General features: G+C 39.6%; 1 protein-coding gene across 1 annotated transcript in view; it reads left to right on the top strand.

Annotated features, from left to right (window-relative positions):
- LOC139818547 (uncharacterized) overlaps positions 1–12,480 on the top strand; it is a 65,920-nt gene that overhangs the window by 32,863 nt on the left and 20,577 nt on the right. The window contains exon 8 of the mRNA XM_071787276.1: positions 6,170–6,482. Coding sequence (XP_071643377.1) covers positions 6,170–6,482 — 313 coding nt within the window. The remainder of the gene's footprint in view (positions 1–6,169; positions 6,483–12,480) is intronic.

The following is a 12,480-nucleotide window of genomic DNA, read 5'->3' as shown; positions in this document are numbered from 1 at the left end:
AATTTGTTTGATGTTAAATCGCGAGGCCGTCATTCGCTTTGAAATATCAAAAATGTTCCAAGATCGGGAAAAAAAATCGCTCTCAACCAACATAAATCCAACCTTGTCGGATTCGACGATAAGCACGGTGGATCAAATTTAAGATAAATTTATCGTTGCTCCAAAAATTTCATAATAAACGATACCGCGATTTTTCTCACCCTTGTTTTTCGCGGGTCATCTTCGACGCGGGATATCACGGATCCAAACATCAGCATAGATCCTCCGGTATAAGTACCGGGGTATTCGCGAACGAAGATACATCGCTTCGATGGGAAACGACGCGACGGGGGGATATTTCGCCGACTCGCCGCCCGGCTAAGTTCATCCGGCTAACGCGAGTTCGCGAATTCTCCGGGCCGGAGAGAGTCGGCGATTTTTCATCGTTTCAAGTTTCGCCGACGTTTTTCATCGCCCTCGGACGATCTTCTCCCACTACCTACACTTTCGTCGAGCTCTCCCAACGAGCTTCCTAAATCACGCGCGCGCAACACAGCTCGCGATAAGAGACACGGCTCCCGGGATTAGAGAGGCCAGTCATGCACTCGCGATAAAAAAAGTTCTGTCAGAAACTGTATCCATTGTCCATGGCAAGCCCGATGGGGAGTTATCAACATAAATCGGTGAGTTTATTTTAAGTATATAGGAAAGTTTCCTATAATATTGTTCCTTGTTTGTATATAAGCGAAGAAAGATTGCGCTCAGCAATGTTAACTTTTATAAAAATGCTACATGTAATGCTATATCGTAATGATTGATTGAACAATAATAAAGCTGTATAGGAATATTTTAACCAGCACAAATAAAATCTTCTATCTACAGTTTCCATTTCGGTGCGTCTGATAAGAAAATTGTGGGAGCCGCTCACAAAAGAGACGCAGACTTTTATCTGAATCAGTGTCGCGCGGGTGCGCGTCGAGGGAAAATTTCAATTTTCCACTTGGGTTTAAAAAGGCAGTTGAAACACTTTCGCGAGCCGGTCCAGCAACGTTTTATTAGCGCTCCTTGAGACGACGAAGCGGATTTAGCTTTTACTCGTCACTTACCCGCCACTTTCTCCGGATAATTCGATAACAGTCGTAAATAAACAGCGGTGAGATGTAAATGGTAACGTTTACATCTTAAAGTGATGTTATCAGATTTTCCAATACCGCAGAGATTTTATAGATATAGCGACGATATTAATGTTTCGCGGCTTTAAACGAGACAAGACTAAACTAGAACTTTATTTACTTAAATCGAAGCTTACGTTTTGAAAATTAAACTTGCGTTTGTTTGGTTTATTTAAATTACCGCAAGTGTGCAAATATTTTCCACACGCATTTAATGTAACAGTATTCATACAGCATGTCATATGATAACATCATATGCTGGTTACATATAATTTAATAGAATTATATATCTCCTGCAACGTACATATATATGCTTATTATTGATTGTGATGTAATATAACAATTGGAGTAATAACAACTTGGCAAGGGGTTCGGTATATCAGCTACCGAGCACGGATTTCTCCTCCGGATAAACGGAGTTCCACTGTACCTAACAAGCTCCGCGAGAGCTCGCCGAAGATCCCGGAGGTGTAACTCTTCGAAAGAGCAGGATGAAGCGAAGTTGAAAGCGGGTGGGTATTCCGCGAGACGCACGTCGAGTATATAACGCAGTTAAGCACCCGGTATTTTTCTTTCGCGATGCAACTTCGCGCGCCGCGGAAACTAGCCGATCGTTCTCCGAGAAGGGAATATGAGGTTTATATCGCGCGATTTTCTCTGTAGAATTTATTATATGATATACTAAAAATATTGTTATATAGCGCGTATTAATCGCGCTTGAAATATGTCTGTTTCAGCAAAATATCTGGTCCACGTCGCGTTTGAATTTTAAATGTGTATTATTAAAACAAGCTGTGAAGTACATAAATATACATAAGCGCGCATATTTTTTATTCCAACGATACAATACGGTAACCGTTCCAAAAGTTCTCGATGGAAACTTTCGCCAAATTGACATATTTATCTTATCAACGTCACGGGGGAAAAAAAAGGAGGAGCCCAAGTTATAACGTGGTTTTATGACGTCGAGGTTACAAAACGTCAAATTCTTGCTCACTTTTACAACGTCGAGTTCTCGCGCGTCAAATTGTAATGTTATTTCGTCAGGGAATAAATATCTCGCAATTGTTGCGAAATGTTTGTTCACACGTCGGTGAACTTCACGGCGAACAAAGGGCATCGCTCTTTGTAAGAGCGTAAAGTCGAGTGACTTCGAATACGGCGGCAATAAAAGGCGACGCTCGGTAAAGCCGAGGTGGCGAGGTGGAGGTTTAACCCCCGGTAAAAATGCGCCGCGTTCTATTTTCCTTTAAATTCCGTGCGGATTTCGCGCGTCCCGCCGCGCGAAATCCCACGCGCCGGTAAAACTGTCGAAACTTAAGCGCAATATCACCGCGACCGTTTGACTTACGATTGCGACTCTATTGCGGCAGCCGGGGCTTATCCGGCGCGATTCCCGGGTCGCGGTGAAACGCTCCGTCCGCGTTTCCGCGTTGCGGAAAATCTCATCGCGTCGCGCCGCGACACGTCGCGCGATTCCGACACACGATTAATTCGCGGATAAGTCGGAAAGTAAATATAAACGAACGCCGATCGTATAGATAATAATTGAATAAACGATGCTCGTTAATAAAACTATCACTTCGCGCATTATTGCGCTACAATGTATGAACTCATTAATTATTAATGTACACGAAATATTTATCGAGTAATTATATATTAATAAAATCAATGCGTCCAGCACGTTCAATTTAACCAATAAATTCTACGTACGTACACAAATTTTACGCCTTTCAAATGCAATAATGCAAAATTATGTATAGAAGAATATTATATTATTATGCCATGCATAATAAGCTTCATTATTTGATATGAGTAGGGTCTGTACTTTGATTTGAATATAGATCCGAAATCTTAACTCACGTATTCAGCGAATTCGAAGAGATGCAATTTGGTTTGAGAGAATTTCATTAACCAGTTTATGTAGCGTTTCTCTACAGCGATAAGACTGTATCACTAATTTAAAGTAAAAAGAACACGTGTTTTTATTTATTTTTTTGAATCGCTTTCCTTCCCGACGCGATGTATTAAAGAACCGATCGCATTTTTCGTAATTAAAGCGACGGGGAAAATTAAACGCGGGCGGACGCAATAATACTCGCAAGCCCCGAGACGTATTACCCGCGCTTTATTTCGGGCGAAATTTCGTGTTCCACACCGCGAATGATGGTGAAACGCCATTTGTTCTTTCCCACTAAAAAATACCCCGAAGCTCTCACAACGAAGGGTCGAAAAATTGCCGGGCCGATCACGCGCTCTTTTTAACAGATTAACCGTCCGGTTGTTTGCACGGCTCCACCGTTTTCTGATAACCGAGATACGTATCGCGCTGCTTTACATTCTCGAGATTCAACACCACGCGTTATTTCTACGTAAAATCACAGAGACTTATTAGGAATTTTCCAAAGTTTTTTAAACCATTTCTATATAATATATTAATCTTATTAAAGAACTTATTTCTTTATCAATTTATTTATATTAATAACTATCTCTTTCCCTCTTTCGTCTCGAAAGAAATCAAAAAGCTTACTTCACAATTTAATTATTCAACTCAACACTTAATTAACGCTTATTATTCTTTGCTAACTCCATCTCTAATTCTGAAAAAGCTTACTCTGCAAATTAACCTGACACTTAACGTTTATTACCCTTTGCTAATCCCGTTTCTATATAATTCTGAAAAACCTTACTCTGGAACTAAATTGTTATCTTAACACTTAACATTAATTACTCTTTGCTAATCCCGTTTCTAATCCTGTCTCTAGACGAAGACAAAAAATAGTTAAACCTCGGTTAATTCTAGCTAATTCTCGCGGCTTTAAAAAGGCACGCAGCAATAAGACAATCTGAAAAGAACGATCGGCGAATTGTCCTGAGAGAGAAGAATCTGGAGGATTATTTCCGCGACGGCAAGTAGTTTCAAGTCGAAGCCGCGCAACGGCCAAGAAATTCCGGTATCTTCGCTCGCGAAATCCGTAGCTTTATTACGCGGGAGCCCCGACGCCGGCGGAATATTCGCCGCGCGCGTTCCCCGTTTCTCTCCGCCAGGAGAGAAACGTTTATTTTTGTTAGAAATTCAACACGGGCGCGCGCGTACGTTCTCGCCGTGGAGGGTGCAGTATTTTTGTTCTCTCCCTTGTATATATACGGGGGAGGAGAGAGAGAGAAAGAGAGAGAGATACTGCATCGAGAGAACGGTGCGGCGCGGCTCTCGAGCGAATTTACCACGCCCGTGCGATACCGTTAAAGGCAACGCCATTAGACGTACGTATACGTACGTATAGCAGCGACGGGAACAGACGTATCGCGAAACGTATGTACGTATCGCGGCGGCAATAGCAGTCGGGCCGTCAGTAAATATGGGCCGAAGTAGATACCATTAAATCCAGACGCGATACCGCGCGCTGGCCCGGCCGGCTGCTGCTGCGGCTGCTGCTGCTACTGTTGCTGCCGTTGGCTCGTACTTCGAATCGTTCGTCTTAAATTGCCCCCATTAAACGCACGTACGCGCACGTAAATCCTCACGGTGTCGGCCGCCGCCGCGATTCGATTATTCGCCCTATAATTCGGCTCGCCGCTCCTGCCTTGTGCGTTACCCCGCTGCCGCCCGTGTGTTTGTTCATTATGTTCCGTTGTCGTGACGTTGATCGATATACCGCCGCAAGATTGCACGGAGCGTTTGGGAAAGTGACGTGTGGATACTACCATGATCACGTAAAGCGTTTCGTTAAATTAATCTTAAATGAAAATCATGGGAGCAAGGTAATTACATCGCAATTTTTGTGTGCGTAAAATTTATGAGTAATATAACAAAAATGGATACTTTTATAGAGTTATATTGATGGAACAAAACATATACCTTTCTCTGACGAAAACTTAAAAGAGCGTGTGAATATAATTCAAAGCAAGCATTTCGATTTTTAAAAAAATTACAAGCCCAAACAATATGTTACAGACTGCGTGTGAACATTTTCCCCTCAATTTCAATAAAGCTGAAATTTAATAAGCAACCTAATAAGAAACTAATTAGTCTAGCTTAAAATTAAATGGCTCGATAAAATTAAGATGAAGATTAATAAATCAAATAAGACTAAACCTTTCGATTAACCTTAATAAATGGAACCGTTAATCATAATTTCAATTGGACAAAATACTTAATTTTGAAAAGTCGGGCTTTCTCAATATCTTGGGAAATATAACGACGTGTCGTTATATTTTCTTGAGCCCCTTTGAGAAACATCAATGTCGATGAAATCTGTTCCAAATTGCCCCGAAAGTTTTGCACGTAAAAAGAAGATACCAAACTTTTTCGTGATTCATTTCGAATCGCATTTCATTCCAAGTTTCGTGTCATTGTTATGAGAATGTTCTTTGTTGTAAGATTGATAGACGATGATGAGAACCGAGACAGAAATTGCCGTTAGATACTTTTACGTCTCTCTTTTACTTAACGGCAAAGTCCTGCCCTCGATCCGATTCGACAGACCTATCATCAATCTTAAATGATTACTGCCTCATCAGCTGATTCGATTAAATCTTTCTCCTCTCTCTCATCCAATTTGATAAGTTTTCATTTCTATTATCGAAGTGGAACTAAAAAAAAGTTTAATATGACACATCATAAGTCAAACTTCGCGATTAGTAATAAATTATTGTATCAAAATGTACAAGAAAATATTTAATTGAATTATTTAACAAATTTTTCTTTGTTTGTCTCGAAAATTTCTATTTTATTCTATTTTGTTCTAAAATTTTATTACACAAAAATGAGAAAGCAACACTGTTTGGAAGAAAAATGTTTACAATAATCATACAAAATAATTTAAGATGATTCTAACATATCTTTATAATTTATATATGTTATAAATCTTTATTTTTATATATTAAATCTTTTATTTATATATATTGACATTCTCTCATCTTCGATACACTTGTACGCTCTCTAAAGGAACATTTTTCTTGTATTCTCGTCCGCGATACAATCCGACTGATCGATAGCGTTGCGCTTTGTGTTTCAGGGAGCCGAACTGCAAGCTGAGATCTCTGAACGTATCCAAATGTCTTCTGGGCGGCTTGGATGCCGGCTGTTTAGGCGAGACCATAAGGAAGGCCCGCAATTTGGATGCCTTGAGGGCCGCTGGAGCGTCGAGGCCGGCCGATGTGATGCCGCTGGTGCTGGCCCTGACGGAAGCGCCCTGTCTCCAGCTGCTGGATCTGTCTAGTCCCCGACTGGCCCTGGACGATCATCCTTCGAGGCTGTTGTGCCACGCACTGGCCAGAAACACGACCCTTAAGCTGCTCAGTCTGGAGGGATGGACTTTCCGGATAGAGGTAAGTGAGACATCCCGTTGTTATTCACGTGGCTTGTTAGTTACGCTTTAATGTGTTTTATTTGCCATCTTAATGGAAAGGATGTGTAATAATAAGTAAACAAAAAAAGAGTAAAAGGAGAATTTAAACTCTTATAAAGTGGCAAAGGGCTTAAATCTTTCGTTGTTCGAAGCTTTCTTCTTGAATCTCTTCAAACGGTAGCTTCGTGAAATCATCGACTCAAGATATATTGATGAAGTTTAAAATATATGATAAAATTTAATAATCATATTTGTCATATTAAAAAAAAAAACAATATTGATAGAATTTAAAAATTGGACAAGCTCTTTCAAGATTGTTTGTCGTAATGAGCAGGAGAATCTATTCGTTAACAATTAAACTTCCTGCGCTTTACAAAGGGAAATTTCAACGTAAGTTTCGTTATTACATGCCGTGAATAAACATGCACGTACATAGTAGGCGACGAAACGTCTAGCTCACGTCGCAACGTCATCTATTTTCGTATATTTTCGCGTGCGAGGAAGAGCAGAGCTCGCGAAGGCGAGATAAGGATAAATTAGAAGGAGCGGAAATTATTTGCTCTTCCGTGCGGGCGTGCAATACGGAAAAGTGCCAGACGGTAATGTTCCGCCACACCTCCGCAACCGCAGACACTCACAATAGCACAACCGAAAATGGAGGAGGAACCGAACGACCAACTATATAAAAGTCTCGATAACAATACCTGAAAATTCCCCGTTCGTGCTATTGTGAAGACTCTCGTCCCCATCAGGATCATACATAAGTTAGTAATGCACAAATTGCTAACTAAACATTAATCTTTCCTAAAAAAATCGACGACACGTGAGATAGAGGAATATATATTTAAATAAAAATATATTCAAGAATTAGTTAATTCAACTAATGTTTAGTTAGAAACTGTTAAACCAACTAATGTTTAGTTATATTTTAGTTGGATGAAACACATTTTGCGTTTTTGCAAAATAGCATATTTTAAATTATCTACTTTGCGTCGCATGTTGATATCATTCGGCCCATATCGAGTGTCCTTTGTTCTACTAACAAGTGGTGATACTCTCGAACTATATTATCCGATAATCGTAAACGATGATGAGGAGATCGCGCGACATTCCGACCCAACTGGTGCATCTGGCGTCGCAATCTTCGCGTTCGATAAACGCCTCTTATTATACACGAACTACATACGCTTGCACTCTCGGCCCCATGATAGTAACGATAATAATTATTAATATTTACCGAGACCGAGAGAAGCGACCTGATCCTGGTGAATATTAATAATTATTAAATAACGTTAGATTAACGTGAACGATATCGTAACAACGTAGCGCTCAACCGTTTCGCCGCAAAATTTCCGCAACCGTGACACGCCCTATGCTCTCACTTGATACGCAATATCCTATAGCCTTCGCGTAAATGGGAAATAATCTCAAAGCGTCGCTCTTTGATTTCGATAAGCTTAGCGATCGTAGTAAGACGCGAATTATTTTATGCTAGGATTTCTAGATAAGCTTTCTTTGTTTTTTTAAATCTTGTTTTTGTTTATGTAAATTCATTCAGTTCTTTTTTTATTATTATTTATTATTTGGTTACTCATACGTTTTGCCTAATAATATTTGACTGGATTAACCGAGTTCCGATCGATAAGACTGACTTAAGGGAAAATTTTTTATTATTTTTTAAGTAGAATACACATCTGATTTTAATTTTTATGACAAAATATTTTAAATATATGGTATACAAAACATCCTTGTAATAGATGACAAAAATGTAAGAGAATACATGTAGGTATGCAGATAATAAACTATAATATAATTATTAAAAAAAATATCTTTTAAACGTTTTAGCAGCAATCATGTGCTTTATAGAGTTTATGCTATAATTAAACGGATAAATTAAGACTACCTTTTTAATTTATGAATAATATCGACAAAATATACACGGAGAAAATTTTATAGTAAATATTACTATGGTGTCGCACTAGCTGCGGACCATCGAGGAATTTTAAGTTAAATTACTATGTTTATGGTAAAAATTACGTTATTTAATCGTTTTTAAAACAATAATTATAGTATTTTAACTTGAAATTCCTCGATGGTCCGCAGCTAGTGCGACACCATAGTAATATTTACTATAAAATTTTCTCCGTGTATAAGTCGTTTAATTTATTGGGCTTTGTTAAAGGCTCTTTTGGTCAGAGGTACGCCTGAACTTTGTAAAAGACGAGTTTATTTCCGTTATAGTCGCGTCCAAATAACTATCTCGCGTAATCTATAAAGGGATGCAGGAGGAATCGCTCTCATCGGGAAACTGCAATATCGTTTCGATACGAAGTTCTCTAGTTAGATTCACGAGTCAATATTGTTTCCATTTCGTTAAGCTTTGAGACGTCGGTAAAAGTCGGGCTGAAGAGAGAAGCGTAAGAAAGAGAGATAGATGGGTAGATAGATAGTTAGCTAGACGGATAGAGGAAGAGAGAGAGAGAGCACGCTTTAGAATTTACAGGGAGAGGTCGGTTCCACGGTATGCGTTTGGAATCTGCAAGACTGCACCCTCGGGGTGTATCCTCGGGCTTTCGAAGAAGTTATCGAACGCTTCGAGAGATCGACGAAAGAAATCAACGAGGGCGGCCTTTGGTCTGCCAACAGTAACTTCGTATTCCCGTAGCAAAAGGGAATCGACTGGAACTCCGCGGTTTTCCATCGAGTGTCCGATCTGTCTGCTCTTTCGAACCCGGAAATTGCCGGGTAAAACATTTCTGTAGCTTTTAACCTGGTAAAACTAACTTTTTTGACCGACACTGTCGCGAGATCAAACTAGCGTAGCGTGTCATAACCGCGAAATCCGCGAAGAACTTTTCGAGATACGTTTTTGACGTTTCTCGCATATGTATACTGAGAAATTTTTAACTGTGACTTACACGCTGCATTTTACGATTAACAAATATTAATTTAATATTTTATAACTTTAATACACAATATGTACTACTTCTGAAAAAAACTATAATATTGAAGTTATGAAATGAGATAAGATAAACGCAAGTCAGAATCCTCCTTCAAGTAAAATTTTTCTCTACATTTTTCCTCTTACATTTTAAATTAAGATTATATTCAAGACTGTAAGATAATTGCCTGAGACAAAGAATAATAATCGATAAAAATATACTTCCCCTTAACAGTAATCTAATGGAAAAACTTGCTGCCTAAATAATTCAAGGGGAAACATATTTCTTCCGCGCGAAGGATTAAACTTGAAGAACTTACTAACAACATTTATTGCGCGGGACAGCGCATATTTATCGCCATTTATTTACCCGGTGAATATTGTTTACAAGCCGCGAGAGTTCCCGCCGAGCGCCTGGCCGCAATTAAAGACTTTCAAAGTACATGCTAACGAGCGCGGTCGCTTCCGTCCGTCCTGCGGCGTAACAACCTCGTGCGTTTAATCGCTCGACGTTTAATCACATTCATAAACGACGAAATTTTGAAGCGTGCTGCACTCCGTACCCTGTAGAGCGGCTGAGGATGCTGAAAATGCCAGGAGAACCCGTTTTCAATTTTAACTTAAGATATATATTTCGCTGCATACGCCGAACGCGCGATGTATGAAACAAATTCCCGTTACAATCTTCTTTATCGCGATATTAAATATCGGAAGAGAAAAGGTCGACGACCAATAACGAATAAAGTGTCCAAAGACTGTCTAATAGTCAACTAAGGACAATATATTCTAATTCTCATATTATATTTATATTTATATTGCTGGCTAATTGTAAGTTGAAACGTACAGTGCTTTTTATCTTAATTTTGTAAATAAATTTGCGTTTTATTTTTAATCGATACCTCATTGTGTGCTCGTTATCGAGCTTTTCTCTTAAGTTTTACATCAAGAGTTTGAGTCTTTCCTCTACATCGGATGTTAATTATCTATTCTAATTCTCATATTATATTTATATTTATATTGCTGGCTAATTGTAAGTTGAAACGTACAGTGCTTTTTATCTCAATTTTGTAAATAAATTTGCGTTTTATTTTTAATCGATACCTCATTGTGTGCTCGTTATCGAGCTTTTCTCTTAAGTTTTACATCAAGAGTTTGAGTCTTTCCTCTACATCGGATGTTAATTATCTTTTATCGCGAAGTTCTATTAAATCTCACGCAAAAACATTGAATTTCTCCAAATCTGGACTATAATTTTAATTAGAAGGAAGTAATCAATTTATTACAGAGATTATTGTCGTGGTTATTTTCCTCTCATTTACGGCGACAATATCACGGCTTTCAAATTTGAATACGAGCCACTTTGCGCCCCATATTATACACGAGATAGCCTTTTTAGTCTGCTATTTCGCCCTTCTGTCCGTCCCTTCACCGGAATTGCTGGCGACGAGCCATTATCTCGTCAAGATACGAGTTTTGCGCGCGACAGAGACGATCTTGCTTGTAAATGGCTCGAAATTAGGGACCAAAGGAACGGAATAAGAACGAAGAAGGACGAAAGAAGAGGGACGCAGCCGGCGAATAATCCCAACAGTCGCACACCCTGCGAGTGGATAATTAATTATCGGCGATTCCGGTTCGCGCTAAGAGAAGCGTGGAATAAGGGTGGCGGCGGTGGGGGGGGGGCGCGCGCGCGAGGGGTGGCCCGCGGGATGACTCGAGTATTGTTTAGACGCTCACTAATTACGGAACAGTCAGCCCGGGAACTCGACCCGCCGGGCGGAAGCGAGGTGGTACTGGAGATACCTTCAATTTATTTTGTTCTTACGCGGCCCGGACCCCATTGTCTTGGCTCGTTTATTAACGGCGACGCCACCTTCGCGGTCTGTGTTCGCGAGGGTGGATCTTTAAGAGCGTGTTTTTTTACAGCGGGACACGGAACTTGAAAAGACATTCGTGCGCCCATTACTGCAGGACCCTACGGTTTCAGACAGATGTATAGTTTACAAGCCTCATTTCCTCCCTGAGCCTTTCGTGAATTTTAATTTGAATCTTGATGTGACATCCTTTTTATACTATTCCAAGAATTTAAGTTCGATATATTTTATTTATTGATCTGAGATCTTAATTTTTGATTTAATACTTTCGGTAACCGAAATGTCCCTCCGGAAATAACTATATTTTATAATAGCGAGAAAGAACTGTAGCTCATATCGACAGTATTATATGCAGGATTTATTCTGAAGCTCTCCTTCGAGGAGAGACGCGAGATATGGGCACCCCCGCGCCTGCTGCGCGAAGAGATTATTCAAATCCGAGCGTAAGACGCAATTCTCCCACGGGATTCTTTCGAGCCTTCCTGGAAATCTTCGTGATAGTTTATTATTCTGTCGATGGGCGTGATTTTTTCTTTTACCCCACAACGATGAGATCATCGAAAATGATCTAAATCTTCTATTGACACATGATTTTCATAAGTTAATTATGGCTTTGCGCCTTTTTGAGACGGACATAGCATGCTTTAAAAGTTTTCACTTGTATTTTGATAAAGAATTTTTATGTGTCTACTCTTTTCAATTAAACTTTTAAGGTATTAATAGTTAGCAAGAGATTCTCTGAACTAGTCGTGTTTGAATCAAATATCAAAGTCATTCTTTATCGTTTACGAAATTTGGATAAACTTCATCTTTTCGGAATGTTAATTAGAGATTTAATTAAAATGAATATTTAACATTGATATAAAAAATTGAAATCTCTTTGTTTATCGAGAACATTACATGCGCCGAGATTAAAGTTGCGACGTACAATACTATATGCCAGCTATTCAAATGCAGCGTTGCGTGCAACTTCCCGTCCTAATTTATCGGTCGCATTATTCGTTGCAACTCGCGTTCGCGACCTAATTATTATTACGCGCGACTGTTTTATGCGCAGCGCGAGATAAAGCCGGATTTTAATAAGCGACGGCTCTTCGCACTTCATAATTACGCCCGGTTCTTACTCCGCCGGATCATCGCCGCCCCTCTCCCCCCTCCCTTCC

The sequence above is a fragment of the Temnothorax longispinosus genome, chromosome 9 (genome assembly GCF_030848805.1).
Source record: "Temnothorax longispinosus isolate EJ_2023e chromosome 9, Tlon_JGU_v1, whole genome shotgun sequence".
Taxonomy (NCBI): Eukaryota; Metazoa; Arthropoda; class Insecta; order Hymenoptera; family Formicidae; genus Temnothorax; species Temnothorax longispinosus.
Note: the sequence above shows the minus strand (reverse complement) of the source record. Positions and strands in the feature narration are given on the sequence as shown.